Below are 19,822 nucleotides of genomic sequence, written 5' to 3'. Positions count from 1 at the left end.
GTATCTGGTGACGTTAATTTCGTTAACATTTCCAAGCAGATGTAATGTGCATCATCAGTATTCTACGAATGTTTTCCGTTAAGGTTTTTGTGGTCTGATAAATGTACAAAATTCTGAAAGCTATGTTTTCAAAAGAGTTAAAGAGTATGAAGACAGGATTTTACGTATTAAGAAAAAGGCATTGCGATGTGCAAGATTTGTAACATGCTCATGGATTAGAAATGAAAAGAAAAGACAAGTGTGAAAAACTTTCAAGTTCAAGCGTCACATAAGGTGAACAAAGATGGGTGGGCAGCATCTGATTCTGTAACCAGGTTACCTTGGAAGTAGTCCATTGAAATGTTACATGAGCTTTGCATTTTTTAGAGGACATTATTTTATTTTTGGGACATGTTTTTTAAATTTCATTCATTTTAAACGCTGTTACAGCGCTCCAAAGTTGATCGGGTTCGTCAATGCTCATGAGAATCCGGTCAAAACAAAAATTTTAACTTAGTTTGATGATCTTTTTTTATTATAAATATATTCTTAATAATTTTTTGTTAAATCCCTACCTACAACTTAACTTATCTATTCATTGCTAACTCTTTTCCCCACCACCTATGAGACAGAGTCTGTAGGCACGTTTTTTAACTTTCCGCTAAGAAAATTGAAAATTTTAAAAAACTGGGAAGTTATTGGTTTTACCCAGTTTTTCGAAAATCGAGTTGTTATCAGATCTCGGCATTTTGAGGCCATAGGAAGCTTCCCTGAATGTTTTCCCTCGTTTTCCTGTATGTAACCCTCTTATAACTTTTGAACGGCTTGACCAATTGAAATGAACTAAGTGGGGTTCCAAAGAATTCTACTAAATTTAGATTTCCTAAAAATTTGAACTGATTCGGACCAGTAGATTTTGAGAAATCTCAAAAATAAAAAAGTTGAAACACTTTTTTTTTAATAACTTTTTAACTGCTTAGCTAATCAGCTCTAAAGCTTAAAAAACTACGTCGATCACTGCAAACCGGGTCAAAATCGATTAATTCGTTTGTGAGTTATCGTCGTTTAAAGAATTTGAAAAAACTGATTTTTTGGAATAACTTTTAAACAGCTTAACCGATCGGCTCAAAAAACTAATCAACTCTTAACTTTAAAAAACAACGTCAATCGCCGCTAATCCGGTCGAAATTGGTTGATTCGTTCGAGAGATATTGTCGGAAGAAAATCAAAAAAAGTGTTTTTTCGGAATTGCTTTTTTCGGAAAGTTGTACAGTTTTAACAAAAAAATTTTAAAAATGTATTTACAATAAAAAAAAGATCAAACTAAGTTAAACATTTCGTTTTGACCGGATTCTCATGAGCATTGACAAACCCAATCAACTTTGGAGCGCTGTAACAGCGTTTAAAATGAATGAAATTTAAAAAAATGATACAGAAACATTTTTCTCAAAAGACGATCTACAAGATTGGTCTGAGGTAATTTTTTTGTAAAATGTATGGAAAAAAAGTTAGAGCAAAAAAATTTTTTTATAAAATGTTTCTTACTTTTTTGCTTATAACTTCTTTAATTTTAAATTTAGGGCAAAATGTTATATAAACATATTTGTAGGCAAAGCAATTTGCTACAAATTATGTCTTTACCAATTTTTTGTAGGATGCATAGTTTCCGAGATATCGCGAAAAAGGTGTTTTGCACCCCTTTTTCCAAGATGGTGACCGGGGGACAAGGGTGGCGACCCCACAAACTTGAGGTTAAGCTTCTATTGACCCCCCAAACATGTCCCAAAAATAAAATTGCATCCTCTAAAAAATGCAATATTCGGTCCTTAAATTGTAACATTTCAATGGACTAAAGTTACTTTGGAAGAAAAAGTCTCCTCACAAGTAAGCTAAGGATGAGAAAAGTAAACTAACTGAGGACACAGTTTGTGCTAAAGTTAACTTTTTAGGAAAAATAAGTTTTGAATCCCAGTATACGGGAATGTAACATTTCACTGCAGGTTTGGGAGATCTTCCTCATGCACACAACATTATGCACTTATTACCTGCAGTCTTTGAAGATGGAAGAGGAAGTGAAACAGGCAGTTAAGGACCAACAAGTAGTTGTACTGTGTGATGAGACTACTAACAGAAAAAGAGAATGTCTCTTTGTGGTTTTGTTTAAAGATCTCTTGGCTAGTGGTGACTGCAAATTAGGAGTGAAATTGTTCAATTACCGTATTTACTCGCATATAGGTCGCCATCGCAGATAGGTCGCACCCATAATTTGAGGTCTTGAATTTGGTATTTAAGATTCCCCCCATATAGGTCGCACCGGTAATTCATTACCGCGCCGTGCGCCGTTCGCCGTGCGTGGAGAAAGGTCATTGTACTCGATCGGCTGCTGTTACGGCGCGCCTGCTGGTTCTCTTTGTTCACTGAGCTGCGCATGCGCAGTATAACTCACTCAACGCTCCACCCAGACTCGTGACCTTGCATCAGCAGCCAGCCAATAGATGAGAGCTTAGCGGAAATAAATATAAGCTCCACCTCCCGTGTACCATTTTTGTCCAGTTCTAATACCAGTTTATTGGTATACGCACCAGTTTTCTCGCTGCCGTGACATGTTCAAGTTTACGTCCATCTTGATGTCTTGATACCAATAATTAATTAATTACGATCCCCAGAAATAAATTGTTAGTTTAAAAAATATGCGTCAACTGTACAATACTTCCGAAATTATAAAATATGTATAAGACAGTTACCAAGACTCCACTCATTTTATCTTGTGAAGTTTGTCTCATACCAGTATTTTGGCTAAGTTGTGACATAAATACAGTATCAGAAATTAACAATCAGCCACGTTCATACATTCGTGAGTTTACGTTTTTCCCTCGTGCATTTTAGATTGACTCCTGCTATAATTACTCGGACTTTTACACGCCTAGGCTTAAATTATTACATGTTTAGGAATAAAAGCAACTTTTCATGTTATAAACTATGTATATTTTGCGATTTAAAATGTTCATTGCCGACTATAAATGTTACGTTTTTCACGATGTTTTAAGTGTTTTTAGGCCTACTAGCTAATCTTATCTACTCTTTAAGTACTCACGGTATTTTCTGGTTGTTTATGGTTGTTACGTGACGTAAATAGCGGGATGGATTCGATTTGAGACGTAATTCGCGTGAAAGCATTGTATTGGACTAAATGGGAACTAAACGGGACCTGAAGAATATAGTGCAAATAACGGGAAAACGTAAATAACGGTAACGTAAATAAGGGGTTTCGCTGTATGTGTACATTGTAAATAAATTTGCCTATACCTATATAAACTTCTTTTTCGCATTTTAAAGCAAAATATTGCAAAACAAATTTTTCTTCACATATAGGTCGCACTTCATTTTTTTCCCATCAAATCTGGTAAAATTGCCGCGACCTATATGCGAGTAAATACGGTAGTTAATTCGAGAGAATTTTCGCACGCGGTAGTGGAATCATTAATAAAATATGATATGAAAATGAAAATGTTAGCACATTTGTATCAGATTCTGCAAAATATATAAACAAGTGTGCAGAATTGTTTGAAGTGTTAGTGTGCGAGAGCCAGTACATTCAGTGCTAGGAGCACAAACAAAATTTATTTGGGAATGTCTCATCTGCAGAACTAACCATGCTAAACGACTGTGTAGTGACAGCAAAGATGGTACCCCTCAACATCAACAAGAGGAATCATCACTATTGGGATTTCCTAAAAAAATATTCTGTTGAACCTGTTGTTTTATCACCTGTTCTCACCTGCTGAATCTCGTGGTTCATCAGAGTCCTGCCTTGAAGGGGACTTAGTTCATCTTGTTGAATTTTTTAGACAGCAAGATTTTGATGGTGGGATGCTAAAAAGTACTTCAAAAACTCGAGCAACGATGAGGTTCTCGTTTTGCAATGAGAGGCCTAATTCGCGGTAGAGTACTGCAACAAAACTGTTGATTTGTTGGAATGTCTGGGATCCTCATATCATTATGGCCACAAATTGTGTACAAAACTCTCAGATTTAAAGAAAGGTTTTAAGCTTGTCAGTGACAGAAATTTTGCTGAACAGACAGCAAATCTATTGAATTCTGCTGCATGTCTATAAACTGCAACAGGAGCAAAACTTCCAGAAATCTTTTCAGAAACTGTCATCTTTGATAGGCGGGATCCTGGAAAAACTTTCTTGTAGAACATTGGCCTCTTGTTCAATCCAAGAGAAATCATTAAAACAGGTCCAGAAGTTGATGCTCTTAACTTACAGGATCAAGTACAACATATGCCTTTACTTTGAGTTCTGACATTTCAACAGTTTTTGGAGTGCTATACAGCAACAAACCAGCAGTTCTGAAGTCTGATTTTGGGGAAGTTGACATGCTATGAGTTTTGCTGTCGAAGAATGACTTCCCAGAATTATCCGACATTGCAGTCAAGTGTCCAACGTTGGCAGTGAACGTGCCTTCTCAATGGACAGCAATATAATGAGTGGCAAATTCACATCTTTGGGGGCAGAGAACATGGAGATACAGCTAACAATGTTTTTTGGGGGAGATTAGTTTGCAGCAGGAAAATGTTAACTGATTTACTGGAATAGTGGTTGAAATTAATTTTAGTTTATAAACTTTAACTAAATTAGCATGTGTTAAAGATCAATTTTTGACTTGTTTTATAAATAATGTATATATCTTGAGAATTTTATCTGTAGCAATGCAAACACAGAATGTCAAATTTAACTGTAAGGTGTTATAATTAGGGATGGGATTTTCGAATCTTGGATTCGTCGAATATACCGAATCCTATGGATTCGAGGATAGGTGGGATCCGAGGTGGGATCCGAGGTGGGATCCGAGGTGGGTTTTTAAGAGTTTTAGGTAGTAATTGAAAATTGTAGTGCTGGGCGAAGTTCGAAAATTTTGAACCAAACCGAACCCTTACGTTCGGTTCGGTTCGAAACCTTTTAAAATATATTCAAAAAACTGAATGTTCGTTTAAAAAAAATTACGTTTTTCTAATTTTCTAACCCCCATTTGAGACCATTCACAAAACAGCAAAACAAAATTCCATTACTTGTAATATTCCGACTTTAATCGCATAATCGTTGCCTTAGCAGTTTCAAGCGCAGACAAAATAAAAATAAAAATTATTAATCGTCGCATAACTCGCATAGCATTTTTTCAAATAGGCGCGCTTTGTTTTTTGTTTACTTTAGAGAATTTTGTATGCATTTCTCGTACTACGTAATATAAACTATCGTACAAATGCCAAAGGTATTGTATATTATACCTTTAACTATAGTGTGTGTACGAGAAGTGTTGTAAAATCACCAAAGATTGCGTACCCCATACGTTAAACTAAAGCGCATGTACGAGAGCTCTCGTATTTCGGCAAAACTAACGTGATCAAGTTAATACCCGACAAATGCGGTAAGAAATGATTACGTAAATTACGTATTTTAAATTACTGGGATGTATTTATTTTCTTTGGCCTTTTTTGGTTATAACAGTAAGGTACTGAAAATATTAATTTAATCTTGTGTATTAAAAGTACTGGTCCAGTAAATTTTACAGTACAGTACTAAGTTGACTAGCGTAGTCGCGGCAGCCATCATTATTTCTCGTGTTTTCTTTTTCCTGACGCAAATTTCTAACCACACTTCTTATGTTACGTTTACAATATTATTGTTCTTGAGGTGATTTGCGATGAGCAGGCTTACGTCGTTTATGTTTTCCAAATGGAAAAAAGATAACGACGACCCAGATGACCCAGAACCACCCCAAAAAATGTCTAAAGTTTCTTCTGACGAGCAGCATTCTTCCAAGAAAACAGCAACTGCAGTCAGCGGGTTTTGTAATGTAGATAGGTAACTTAATTCACATTTGACTTTTTTTTTAATGTCCTATTAAAAAGTTTTACTTATTAAAAATGTTAGGTTATGTCTACCACAAAAATATGTTATGTGGCCTTATGCTGAATGTTCATCATCTTTATAATATTATATTTTTTTTAATGTAGGTTAGTGTACACTGAAAAAGGAAGATAGTCTTTTTGAAATTTAGATGGAACTTCTTCATGAATTAAAAGTTGGTATATATATAAGCTAAGCTATTATAATGTTTTAATTTTACATATGGCTGGAGAACCTTTCTTTCTCACCACTCAAAGACCAAAATGCTGGTCATCGGTTCATTTTAATTCAAAACAATTATTTCTGTATGAGGTTCGGCTCGGTTCGAAACCAGAGAACTGAGGTTCGTCCAGCTCTAGAAAATTGTATACCTAAACTATATTATAAAGGTAACGGAAATAGCACAAACATAAGATAAACTACGCTGCATTTTGTCAATTAGCATAACTACTTGATCATTTCCAACCTTCAATAATATAATATTGCAGAAAAAAACTTAATTTTTTTAAAATGGTGTCTGTTATACAAACATATTTTATTGAAAACATAGGAAGGATTAATTTAACAGAGAATTAGACAGATACAAACTTATGTGTGTGGTTTTTGAGGTTATTTGTCTCTATTTTATATCAGGTGTATACACTATGCACTTATTTTATAAATTTATAAATACACATGTGATTTTTTTTAATACATAGGCCTATGTAATTTTTTAAAACAAATTGGTGAGTTTTTTTAATAACATGTGGTGAAGTTTAGTGTGGGACTGGGATTCGAGATTCGATGACAAACACTGAAGATTCGAACAAGGATTCGGATTCGACCAAAATGTGGATTCGTCCCATCCCTAGTTATAATTGTACTTCAAACTTTTGTTCTTCATAAATTTTGAGCAAATAAAACAAATTTCATCAACTGGGTATATACAATAAAAATTATAATGATAAAATTTATATATATATATATTTTTTTAAACAAAATTTTGCACTAAAATAACATTTTTGTTCACCGAAATCAACCATTTTTATTTACAATTTTCTATTGGCCATATCTACATAAAAAGTGAATGGTTTTTTTTTTTAAATACTAATCTTAAGTTTTACTCAGAGGTTGAAATTTTGCACACAAGTCCAAAAGAGAATAATGACCATATACATCCAACTACGATAAAATAAACTGTCCGTCCCCTTCCCAACTAGGCCTGTGCGAATATTCGAATTTTCGAATATCAAAACGAATAGTTTATTATTCATATTCGATTCGATTTCAAATACTAACACTTCGAAAAAACGAATATTCGGTCATTTACGAAAAAGTCTGAGCGGGATCACTGAAACCGGGAAACATTTCGGGATCACAGAGGTTTCTCTCGTTGGGCGGGGGCAAAAGTTCCGCGGGATTTTCGTAATGTTTTAGAGTTATGTATGTGGAGTTATTCCACTACATCTGGCCACGTAAAGGCCTTTTGAACACAGTAATTCGGAGCGATAACTAACGTATTTTATGTAGAAGAATGTCGTCAGGTCGTTTAAAATATATTTGAACTGTCAGCATACTGATAAAGATAAATACGTGTCTGTAAAATCCATACAACTGGGACGTTATAGGTGACAGTTTTCAGATTAGAGGGTGAAACATGGTTTGTCTGCACTGTAATTTCGTTCCGAACGTGACGGCAAAGAGAAAGAAAATTGTACAGACCATGTGGAAAACATCTGGCCGCATACTCACAGCAAAGACTCCAAAAGCCTAACATGCTACGTCAATGTTTTTCAATAGGATAATACACAGTAAACGACCGGATGCAGGCGGCAACCACCCCTTCCCAAATTCCTCGCGTAGTGACAGATCAGGAAATTATCCTGTCCTGCACGTCAAAAAAAAACTCTTGCCAAGAACTTACTTACAAGCTTGCGATCACGTTACATGGTGTACAAAGATTGTGAAGTAAATGTGTTTCCTATGATGGTAGATCCACGGTTCAAAGATTCACTAATTGAGGATGAAAATTTAAAAAAAAAAGGTTGAAAATTTGTGCAGGGAGGTGTGTAAGCTGAACACAGTAGCTGAAACTATAACTGAGACAAGTGAGGCTACAAGTGAAATGCCTATTAAGAAGTCATCTCTGTGGGCCTACGTGAAACCTTCAAAAGCAGCTCAGTCTACGCTTGCAAGCTACGAAGAAACTATCCAAGGAGAAGTAAACGAATATCTGGCAGCACCCTTAATCCCAAAGAATGAAAATCCTTTCAGTTTCTGGTCAGAGAAGGGGCGCACTTGTTTCCGAAACATAGCTGTGGTAGCAAGAAAGTACTTGCCTATACCTGCCAAACAAGTGTGCAGTGTAGAAGAGAGAGTCTACTCCCCGAAAATGTAGAGCAGCTTGTGTATCTCCAAAAAAATTTAAATTAGCTAATACATATGTAGTGATGTGACAAGAATGTTGTTAATACGAACTAATTATAAAATTGGAGAACCTTAAAATTTTAAATACTGTCAGTTTTTTGATTCTACATACATTGTATCAGTAAATATGTACCTGTTATCATATTGTAATGTGATGTGATATAACATGTTTTATGGGATTTCAATTCTCATTCCAATTATTCGAACTCAATATTCGTATTCGAGAATAATTTGGTATTCGTATTCGAACTCGATTTGAACTAAAAAACTGATATTCGCACAGGCTTATTCCCAACCCTTAACCATTTTGGTGCCAGGAAGCCCCCATTTCATATTCCTCCCCTGCAGCCATCAGAAGCTTTATTTCTTCACTCTGCATGAAGCCTGGTCATCACTGGGTTCTTCAGCTAGACCAGAGTCTTTGCGATTGCCAAATGAATCTTCTGTGGTTTATAGTAAGGAGCCATCCCAGCTTTTGCCAAAATCTGGATGGATAGTGATTAGAACCCGGGTCCTCATGAACGGAAGGCCACGTTTCACCATCCCATCTACAGTCCTGACAATTCAGGGTATGTTCCAAAGTTTCCCAGACTCATTACCGATGCAATACTATTTTTTGCAACTCACATGTCACCAGAAGGCAAGTTGAGCGTGATGCTGCCAACCTTGACAGCGTCGCCGTACTTGAGGTAGCCGAAGAAGCCGACAGACGTGTAGAGTGCTGCCACTATGACCATGCCCGTGTTCAGCACACCCGTGCAGCCTCCGAAGTCCTGCGGGTTCTTCATGTTGTTCTCCAGCGGCAGTACCTGGGGCACAGACCATGCAAGTCTGTTCACTCTGCACGGCACGCACTTCCTACAGCTCAGCAACTACCTTGTATACTCTAATCACATTTCTTTGATTCACATATGTACTTCTGTTAAATATACTAACCAAAATACATAATTACAGGTGATAATGTACCTGACTATTCCGCAAAGTACAATGACCCTATGGGTATACTAGATACCTCTTATTACCAGGCACATGCTCTATACAATAACAACTGGCAATGATATAACAACTTTTCATATAATACAACTTTTTTAATAGCGATTGATTATAGTGTAGAGATGTGTGTACTATATGGATATCCTAAATATATCTATAAACATTGTTTTGATAAGAAATTTCGTTAATGAAACATGTGTTCAACTTTAATAAGTATTCAGTGCCAAATAACCACTTGTTTAGTTTAACTAACATTAATATCATACTCAGAAGTATACACTATTTAAGTCTATCTAATCAGAACTGAGAATTCATTATTTTTAAGGAATATTGATTCCAATGTTTAAAAGTTTTATATCATTCTGCCCCAACATTCCTATAACTTAATGCAATACCTTCTTGATACTCAAAAAGTTGTATATACCTGTAAATACTAATGAACCTTACTGAATTTTCATGTGTCATTTTCACCAAAAATATATCCAAAAATGTATGTATGTGTGTGTAATGTGTATACACACACATATGTGTATGTATGTATGTATATATATGTATTTATATAGAATAATAGTGTCTGATAGAAATACATGAAGTCAAGATAGTTGGAGCTTGTGCATCAACTGCTCAACCCCAGAGGGACTGACCTATCATTCCTGCCTAGCCTCGGGAAACAACGATATGAAACAAGACTAACAAGGAGGAGAAGCATTAGTAAAAGTGGAACCCGTTAAGACTTAATTTGAAATACCATTTCAATAAAGCTATTTCTCATCTCTCAAACTTGAGAAAAGGATTTTACGAGTTCTTTTTATCCCCCAGTTTAGTTGGTTTGTATGTAAAAAAAAAATTGCAGGATTCAAAACAAAACTTCCTTTAAAAAATTTTAAAGCATATTTGTGGCAGTACTTCCCTACTGTGCAATTATAAGAGAAAATTGCAACAGTGGCCCACGTCACGTACACTTCCCATTTTCACAGCGGTTGGTCCCTCAAGTATTGCAGCAGGCTTCATTAAAGCGAAATTGTAAAGAAAAGATATCCATTTTTCACTCTAAAGAAGTCGGGGTGAAACGTACGACGCCGATGCCCTCGAAAGCGTAGATGGCGGTGCCGAAGTAGAGGGGCAGCTGCTTCCAGCTGGCGAAGGCCTTGACGGTGGAGGTGCGGGGCAGCCCCTGCAGCAGGTAGAAGAAGGTAATGCCGAGGCCGGCTACCGTCAGCACGGCCGCGAACAACGACACCGGAGTCAGGTACTTGAGGTTGTTCACCCAGTTCAGCAGGATCATGGGCACCAGTATGATCAGCAGGTACGTGTGCACGCCCAGGTTTACGTTGAAGAAGTGCTTCACCACCTGTTGGGACAAGGCCATGCTCTCCCAACACTTCCGGCGTCAACTACACCCCGTCAACTGGAACTGTGAGAACACTCAGGTCTGTAGTATATCACGGGAAGAAGTTCATCTTACCTTCATATATAAAGTTATGCGTTTAAAATTACAGTAAATCCCTCTTCGAAATTTAGAGTAATTAACACAGAAAATTATTTCAAAGGGTACAAATGTATTTATAGATGAAGTGATAAATTTTTACAACTAGTTATGTAGAAATTTTCTTAAGAGGGATTTTGTAAGGAAAGTGAGTCTAGGAAGTCTAAAGATGTACTCAATTACTACTTCAGACTCGTTTAATGAGTCTTTATTTTCTAGACATGGATATACAATTTACAACTTTGGTCGCTAGGTGCTCCTACTCTCTCTAGCTTTGAACCGGACTCTCCCAGCAAGCACAACCTGAATACTTGGTATGCAACCTGCTTCACTCAATAATCTCTGCCAAAATATTGTTTGAAGTCTGTCTTTAAGCATCTCTGTACAACTATCCCTCTATGCAGATATCATTCCCCTACTCTCGCTAAAGCACAAACTGTTCACGTCCTAGTCCATCAACCTCCTTCTCCACTACTGCTTACACTAACCTGGTCACCTCATCCCTTGAGTCAAGCACATGCTGCAAGTCAGCCCTAACCCTTTCCAATAGAAGCCAACTGCTGAATGACAACACACTTCACACTTCTCGAGGTAGCCGGCCAGGGAGCGACGCACTGAGCTAACTACGTGAATGCACACACTCGCACACCCAAGACTACCTTATATTAAATACAATATTAGTTTTCCTTACAAGAGAACTTTTTAATGTCATGAAAAAATTTTTAAAATATCTGAAACACCACTCTGATACTAAAATTTGGAATGAGAATTTTGTAAACACATTTTCCTGTTGTATTTTATTACAAGCATCATCTGATAACATTAAAATTTTATTTCTAAAGAGTTTCAAATTAATAATGCTATTTTGGTTTTTATTGTTTGTCAAAATTTGTTTTATATCATTTAATACAATAAATGTTTGCTCTTATGAGTATAGTAGGTACATAATTTTATGGAATTCCTTGTTATTAATTCTGACCAACTGTGTCGCACCCCAGACCACCCGGCTAGCAAATGGTTTGGTCTAGGAATGGACAAACATAGTTCAGAAACACTTGAAGACACAATTTATATAAGTTCCAGAAAAATGTTACTGTTGACGATTCGTTTACTGCAACAATGTCTCTAGGACACCAAACTGATTTTAACATATTTTTATTGATACCTGAAGAAAATTCACTGTCATTGTGGCAGCCATCTTGTGACCACAAAAAACAGTACAGGTAAAATTTACAAACATGTTGCACATAACCTACTCCCTGCTTTCAAAACAAACACGTTGACTGTTCGCAGGTATCGGAAGATGAATATTTAAAGATAGTTCATAGTTAAGTCCTGTGGATATATACTAACTCACGGTATGAGGCAGAAGACCTACGTCCTCGGAACAATAGCTAACACCTGCGAACTATGGTCAAAATTTCTAGTTAAAAGTTACGGTTGATAATAACGTAGCGCCCGGACCACAGCCACTAAATTCTCTATACTCACATAATTATCGACCATGACCTACTCGGTACCTCGTCCAGACAAAGACTATGAAAGAGGCTACGCAGCTGCATCTGCCCAACGGATGCTGCAGGTGTGTACCTATCACAGCACAGCACTCATAAAACCACAGCAGGATTTAATTTCTGACCCCACAGAGCTAAGCATTTTTTGACAAATATTACTCTAAGAAAAAAAAATCACGTGGTCTGGTGACTTATCACAAAAATACTTTGCCAATGCAGCCGCCCAACACCTTCCAACGCTTTTTCCCACGGTTACCAAATTTTCCATCTCTCCCCCTCATTTCCTTATTATGAACAGGCCAACTATTGAATCAGCTTTTAGACAAAGAATTATGGCAAAAACCAAGTACTCATTTATGAACACAGCAAAACAAAATCATACTTAAAGTTAACTTAAATCACATAGAATCGTAAATTTACCAAAAAATAGATAAAAACAAAACCTATGGGCTTATTTATTACAGAGCAAACAAATCATCAAAATAACTTGAAAAACATGAAAAAATGTAAATTGTGATCTAAAATGTATAGCAAACAATTTAAGATTTATTAACAAAAATAAAGATACCTATGTTATTTAAATGTTATAAGAAAAACTAACCAGAGAATTGAATATAATGTGGCAACATAATAAATTGTTAACCTATGTAGCAAGTGGGGACGGCAGTAGCCAGCTTGTTTACAACTGCTACAAATGGTTTCTCCAATAAACAGATCATTGAATTTATTTTTTGTCACAATGACAACTGTAACAATACTGTCAAAAGAAACAAAATTATGGTCTTATAAAAATTAACAAACTGTAAGAATAAAAAGATATATTAAAACTTATTATAGTTAAAAATTATATACAGAATATGTTTAATGTTAACAAGCTGGGTAAGCGTGAGTCAGACTACTGGCTCATGGCGTACCTCGGAGATGTTGGCAGCCACGAACACAAAGTAGACGCAGCAGAAGCCCAGCTGTGTGATGCACAGGAACACGTTCACCATCACCTTGCTGCTGTGGGAGTAGTTCCTGATGTGGGAGGGGCCCGTCGAGAAGGCAGCCTCCACCACCCCGGAGAAGTCCAGCGACGGCCTCTGGGTGCGCCGGCACAGCTCGTGGGCACACTTCACCTGCACACGCCCATCACATTCCTGCAGCACTGTCCACCTACTGCATGTAACACCCATGTTCTACTAGGATGGCATGACATTCAAGCAAAACTGATTTCAACTATAAAAAAAATATAACATATTAGTAGTTAAAGTCATTGGAACCTCTGAAAAATTCAACACATGAGGTATCTCGTTAGCTGGTACCTACTGGAAAATACTTCTTAGTTTAAACAACTGGTGTTTCTTAAATGTTTCCATATGCTTTTCAGAGTACTTTTTACGTTTATGTAATTGGAATTCTAAAAGGTATATCTTAATGGGTTTTAAAATGTTCCAATGCAAAAATCAACTTTACAAAAACTGTGTTTTATAGTTTTTTTTTTTTTTTGCCAGGTTCACGATCTGGCATTTAACAAGCTACTTACAATACCTCCACGTTAAGGCAATTGTTTATTTGCCAGTGTAAAGGCCGGTAGCGGCGACGAGCGTGCCCACTCACCAGCACATGCATGCAGTGGGTGCAGACGACGCCCATCAGCAGAGTGCCGAGCGTGCCCACCACCAGGCCGGCGTTGCGGAACGCGTCCGGCATCGCCAGGATCCCGGTGCCTATGTTGCCCTTCAGCAGGTGGATCATGGTGTCCAGGTTGCTGCAACCACCGGGTCGGCCCTGCGTGAAGCCGTCTCAAGTCCAGCTGAAGGTCCGTGCCGTGTTCGCGTGACAGTGTTAAATGGCAATAAGTGTTTTCGAGAGCTGAAATATTAATTCATACAACTAACCACACATGGTTTTGGGTGTTACAAAATAGTGATGGTGAGGTAGAAAGTGGCTACAACTATGTCACAGCATGACCTCTCCTGAAGATTCCTAACCCATGGCTGCATCAACCGCCTCATATCTTGTTGCGTTCCTTGCGACAGAAACATTTGCATTCTTTCATAGTTGTTATTCTAAAAATAACATACAGCTACGTGACATCGTCCAGGGCTGCACCCCACAGAGCCCGATATGTCACCACCCCTCCCACCCTCTTTCCTCAATGCATTTGAACTCCCCGCCGGTGACATGAGCATGTGTGCGTGTCAGTGCACCACAGACTTCCATGAGAGGGCGCAGTCGAACCCGTGACAAATAGTTATCCTTACGTACGGTACTTATAGTTATGGCGCGCATCTCTTGCCCTCTTGTATGGGTAACTGTATGCCATGGCACATCTGTTGTTTACAGCCATACTTAATTAAATCCCTTTTAACAATTTATGTAAAACAATAATGGTTTAGATTCATAAAATTTAAGACAACATTTACAAAGCAACTTCTGTGCGAGAACCTCTCCACAAAAGCTACAACAGATGGCCTGCCCAGCCATCCAATTTTCTTCCACAAAGTCGCAATCATCAAGTGAGAGTACAAGGCTTCAATCCCTCAAGCCTTTTCTCGGAATGATTTAATTAATGCCTTGTTAGACATCTAGGTCAATATAGGCGGTGAAGGGGCAGCAGGATGAGAATGGAGAACTGATGAAATGGAGGGTGGGAGACAGTAGTGTATCAAGCGGGGGGAAGGGGAGAAGAAGTGGGCTCAAAGCCGCCGCCCCCCCTCTCCCAAAAGCATCTAGGCCCACCCCTGACAAATCTAAAATTAGTCAATAAACTTGATATTATCCTAAATTCTTAGTACTATACTACCTATAATATAAATTTCATCACTTATCCTTACTTAAACCATTTCAAGTAGGTATAAAAGGTTTTCGAATTTTAAATTTCTATAAGAAATTTGTGTAACAAGTTTTTAATCCGTGACCCACTCATTTGAGACACAGCCACACCACAAACCCCGCTACCACCGCTACCCACCCGCGAGATACGAGTGCGTGTTTGCGTGTGCACACGCCGTGCTGCTGTACACACAAGTGTTTGAAATATGGTTTGTACAATTGAACAGAAGATGCTATTCAAGTGTTTTTAATTGTTATCACGGTGTGCTTTTATTTGTTTTAGTCAAATTTTAAAATATGACATCAAAATATTAACAAAGAGATCTTTGATTTTTTTTAAGTAATACTGAAAAGAAAGAAACGGGCGAATCAAGCAAAAATGAACAAATATTACTTGAAAACAATATCTGTGACTTATCATGTCAATTCAAAGTTCATAAGGTAGATCCTTCTGATTAGTTTGCATGTACTTAAATAAATACATGGCTGTAAACCTTTTCGGAACTATTAATAACTGTAAATTTTATTAATTTTTTGCACACAAAATATGTAAAGAGTTGCGACGGACTGTTAAGTAGTGACGTCGTTCCAAGTGCTCCCTTCGCTCGCTCAGGTCGTTATGTTCCCTCGTCGCCTCACTAGGGTGGGGGGGGTAGTTCGCGGCTTGAGGAGTCCTGCTGCGCTTGGGACGTTTTTGCGGGAAGCGGGCTCCGGGTGACGCGCAGCGATGCGGAATGCAGGCAGTCGAGCTTCAGACCTGGACCAGGCAAGTTGTGTGTCGCGCCCGCAAGTGAACAGTTCCGCCGGGAACTGAGCAGCTCCACCCTCACCGGACCACCACCTCTACCGATCCAGCTCCCTGCCAGCCACTTGGCGACGTCACGACCCCGAGGATCTCCGCTCTACCTGTGAACTGGCCCACAGGGTCTAAACTTAGGCTAGTTGGCGCCCTCAGCAACGGCAACATCGTAGCAGGGACCGGTAGGGCGACAAATGGCGCCCAGCTAGTGTGGCTACCAAATTTTAGGCAAATCAAAAAAAAAAAAAAAATTCAGCTTGCTAGAGACGTACAGCGCAAACCAGTGAAAAACGCAGGCGAAAACGGCATAACTCGCAGGGTAGGGACAAAGGACTTCAGGCGCGCATCACTAGACAGACAGGCGCCGGGAAACGGGACCCGCTGGAGAAATAAGGTCACAGCACCCCCCACCCCAGCAGCGCGCAGGCTCCAGGACACCACCCCTCCACCCGCGCGCCGAGCGCGCGCGAGAACGCCCGAGGATCACCGAGGTAACACATTTCACCACCGACCGCGACCGCGCAAACATCCGCGGGGCGAGGACGTGCGGACAAGACCGCTCGGACGATAGCGAAGGGAGCGCCCTCCCGGATCTGTCCGCGCCCGCCACCGACGCCGCGACCCGTCGTCCGGGTCTGACAGCCGCGAACCACGCCATGTACGCGGGAGCTGACGTAACCATCGCCATGGAGGAGCCCTGCGACCGCTGCGGAAAACCATACACCAACAACAGCTGCGCTGGTGAGTACCCTCATAAGTGCTGCACATGTCAGTTTCCGCACTTAAGGGCAGAGAGCAATCTCCGAGCCCCGACAGGCCCTCTGTGCGCCGCGAACAGGTGTCCGGGCCGCCATGACGAAGTAGCACATTGTCAACAGTGTGGGACTATCAGGCACCGCGCATGCGCTGACGCACTCGAGTTTGTAAACTTCCGCGACGGACTTTACCTATGTGTCGAGTGCGAAGGACGCGCACGTAGGCGACAGAGTGGCTCCCTGGCCTTAGTGCACCGCCCCCCTAGCGGACCTGTCACTCTCCCAGAATTCACGGGCCACGCCCACGACGACCCGCGTTTATTCCTAAGTGCCTGTGAAGAGAAACTAACCCGGCACAACACAGCGCCCGAAGACTGGACGGAGCGGGTCAGCGGACAGCTGCGAGGGGAAGCGCGCACTTGGTGGTCTCAGGCGGGGGGATACGATGTGGGCTGGGATGACTTCTCACGCCGGTTGGAGGCTCGGTTCAACGACGCGCGCACCCAGAACAAATGCCGCAGTGAACTGTTCAGCCGCGCGCAAGAGAGTGGGGAGAGCGTGGAGGCGTTTGTTTATGGCAAACTCCGGCTTTACCGCCGCCTTTCACTCGGAGGCCGCGCCGACGACGTGCTCCCTTTCATCGTAGAGTTGGTGTCTCCCGAACTACGCCCATTCTTGCGCGGGGTAGTTTCGCACGGACTAGAAAACTTCCTCGCCCGAGCCAGGGACATAGAATACGATCTGATGGCGCACCGACGTACCAAAAACATCGCGACGCCGCGCCCAACTCCGCAAACTCAGGAGGCGGTGCAACCAGAGGACGCGCAAGCAGTCGTTCCGTACGTAGAACAGCCGCCTCCGAGAGATAACTACCGGCCTTACACTCCGCCCCGGGGGAGGGGGGGAGCGTCACAAACCAGCCCGCCCAGCCGGGCCGCGCAACAACCGCGCCGCGAGGAGCGCCGCGGCGGACCACAGGGTGCCCAAGACAGTCGCCCGCCTCGCTGTCGCTACTGCCCCACGGCGGAAAACCACTGGCACAATGTGTGTCCGACACGCGAGGCCATCTGGCAGGCGCGAGGGGGGCAGGCCGTACCTCCGGGAAACTCCGTCTAGGGAGCAGTGACATCGCTGGCCACCGCCCCCCTACCCTTCGTCCAGCCCCGCACACGAGTGCGCCACCACGGCCACCAGGTCGCGATGACGCCCCACCCAAGCGCACCATGTTCCAGGACATCAGGGAGCAACGCCTCCCTCCAAGAAGCGACGCCGCTAATCCGGCGTCGGCGTCACCCCCGCCCGCGTCTGCAGCAGTCGTCCAGCCGCCGTCTCATCCCCCTAGCACTAGTGGGGTCGGCCCGCCTTATCCGTTCGGGGCCCGCCCCAGGTCGTCGGCGAGAAACGCCGCCCACCAGGCATCGGCGCCGCCCCCGCCCGCAGCTGCAGGGCCCGACGAAGCACCGCCCTGTCCATCAGGGACCACTGGGGACGGCCCGCCTCATCCGTTCGGGGCCCGCCCCAGGTCGTCGGCGAGAAACGCCGCCCACCAGGCATCGGCGCCGCCCCCGCCCGCAGCTGCAGGGCCCGACGAAGCACCGCCCTGTCCATCAGGGACCACTGGGGACGGCCCGCCTCATCCGTTCGGGGCCCGCCCCAGGTCGCCGGCGAGCGACGCCGCCCACCAGGCATCGGCGCCGCCCCCGCCCGCAGCTGCAGGGCCGAGTCGGTCCAAAACCCGCCTGGGCCGAATGGGGCCAGATGCAGCGGAGCTGATCCGGATCCCAGTGGAGCTGAATGGGCAGTCCATAGCCGCGCTAGTGGACACCGCAGCCACACACACTTATGTCGCGGCCCACCTCATTCCTGAGGGGGACCTTGTGCCGGAGGTCAACACCATCCAGCTGGCCACTACTGGGACTAGCACGCTAACGACTGGGCGTGCCCAGGTAAGGATTGGCATTAGAGACATTGTGAGCTGCACCAGTGCCCTGGTTGTACAGGACCTTCACGATAACCTCATCCTGGGGCTACCCTGGCTGGTGCAAGAGGACGCCACTGTTGAGGTCCGCGCAGGGAGGATACATGTGGGGACCAGGGGCCGCCGAACTGTATATGGGCTGAGGCACACCCCACCCCCTTCCCGGGCCGAACCCCCCCGCCTAGCTGATCTCCGCCACAATGTTCCCCCTGAGTACCACAGATTGTTAGAGACAGTCCTGGAGCAGCAGCCCCAGGTGTTCTCCGCAGCAGACCAACTACGCCGAACCAATGTCACAGAGCATTGCATCCCCACCATCCCTCACATTCCGCCTTACGAGAAACCATTCGGGTTTGGGCCCCGCGAACTACTTGCCATTAGGGAGCAAATAGCAGAGATGTTGTGCGATGGCGTCATAGAGCCTAGCGAGTCCCCATACAACTGTAGGATCGTAATGGCCGACAAAAAAGACGGCTCACTTAGATTCTGTGTTAATTTCAAGCCAATCAATAACCTCACCATCCCCGCACCACCACCCCTCATCAACATCTCAGAGGCCCTCACGAGGTTAGGAGACGCCCGCATCTTTTCGACACTTGACCTGAAGTCGGGGTACTGGCAAGTCCCAGTAAGCCCCAAGGATCGCCCCAAGACCGCGTTCACGGCGCCCGATGGGCGGCGCTTTCAGTTCTGCGCGATGCCGTTCGGGCTGCAGGACGCCCCCGCGACATTCCAGACCATGATGGTCCGCGTCCTGGACGGGTACATTGGCGAGTTTGCCACCGCGTACCTGGATGACGTGATCATCTGGTCACGGACGTGGGAGGACCATGCCCACCATCTCTCGCTGGTCCTCGAACGGCTCGCCACACACGGACTCACATGCGCGCCACACAAGTGTTACATCGGCGCCCGTGAGCTAGAGTTCTTGGGGCACATCGTCAGCGCCGAGGGCTACCGCCCCATCCCCGAACAGCTAAGCCTCATTGACAGTAAACAGGCGCCCCGCACCAGGAAGCAGCTCCAGAAGCTAATGGGGCTGTTAAACTGGTTACGTTCATTCATTCCCAATTTTGCCACAATCACCGCACCCATGACGGACCTTCTCTCCCCGAAAACAAAGTTCCGGTGGACAGAAGCAGCGGACCAATCACTCATCCTAGTGAAGCAACAGTTCCGC

At 42.6% G+C, this 19,822-nt stretch overlaps 1 protein-coding gene across 7 annotated transcripts in view; it reads right to left on the bottom strand.

Annotated features, from left to right (window-relative positions):
* The window catches only part of LOC134531111 (proton-coupled amino acid transporter-like protein pathetic), a 122,199-nt gene that overhangs the window by 19,203 nt on the left and 83,174 nt on the right, over positions 1-19,822 (bottom strand). For 5 of the 7 annotated variants that reach the window (XM_063366664.1, XM_063366661.1, XM_063366667.1 and 2 more), the window contains 4 exons: positions 13,893-14,043; positions 13,205-13,411; positions 10,366-10,641; positions 8,925-9,106 (listed from right to left, as the gene is read on the bottom strand). In XM_063366664.1, the coding sequence (XP_063222734.1) occupies positions 8,925-9,106; positions 10,366-10,641; positions 13,205-13,411; positions 13,893-14,043 (816 nt within the window). The remainder of the gene's footprint in view (positions 1-8,924; positions 9,107-10,365; positions 10,642-13,204; positions 13,412-13,892; positions 14,044-19,822) is intronic. The other 2 variants (XM_063366668.1, XM_063366669.1) reach the window with 2 other exon arrangements.

Source organism: Bacillus rossius, chromosome 3, assembly GCF_032445375.1.
Source record: "Bacillus rossius redtenbacheri isolate Brsri chromosome 3, Brsri_v3, whole genome shotgun sequence".
Lineage (NCBI taxonomy): Eukaryota > Metazoa > Arthropoda > Insecta > Phasmatodea > Bacillidae > Bacillus > Bacillus rossius.
The sequence above is the reverse complement of the archived record's forward strand: the minus strand, read 5'-3'. Positions and strand labels throughout refer to the sequence as shown.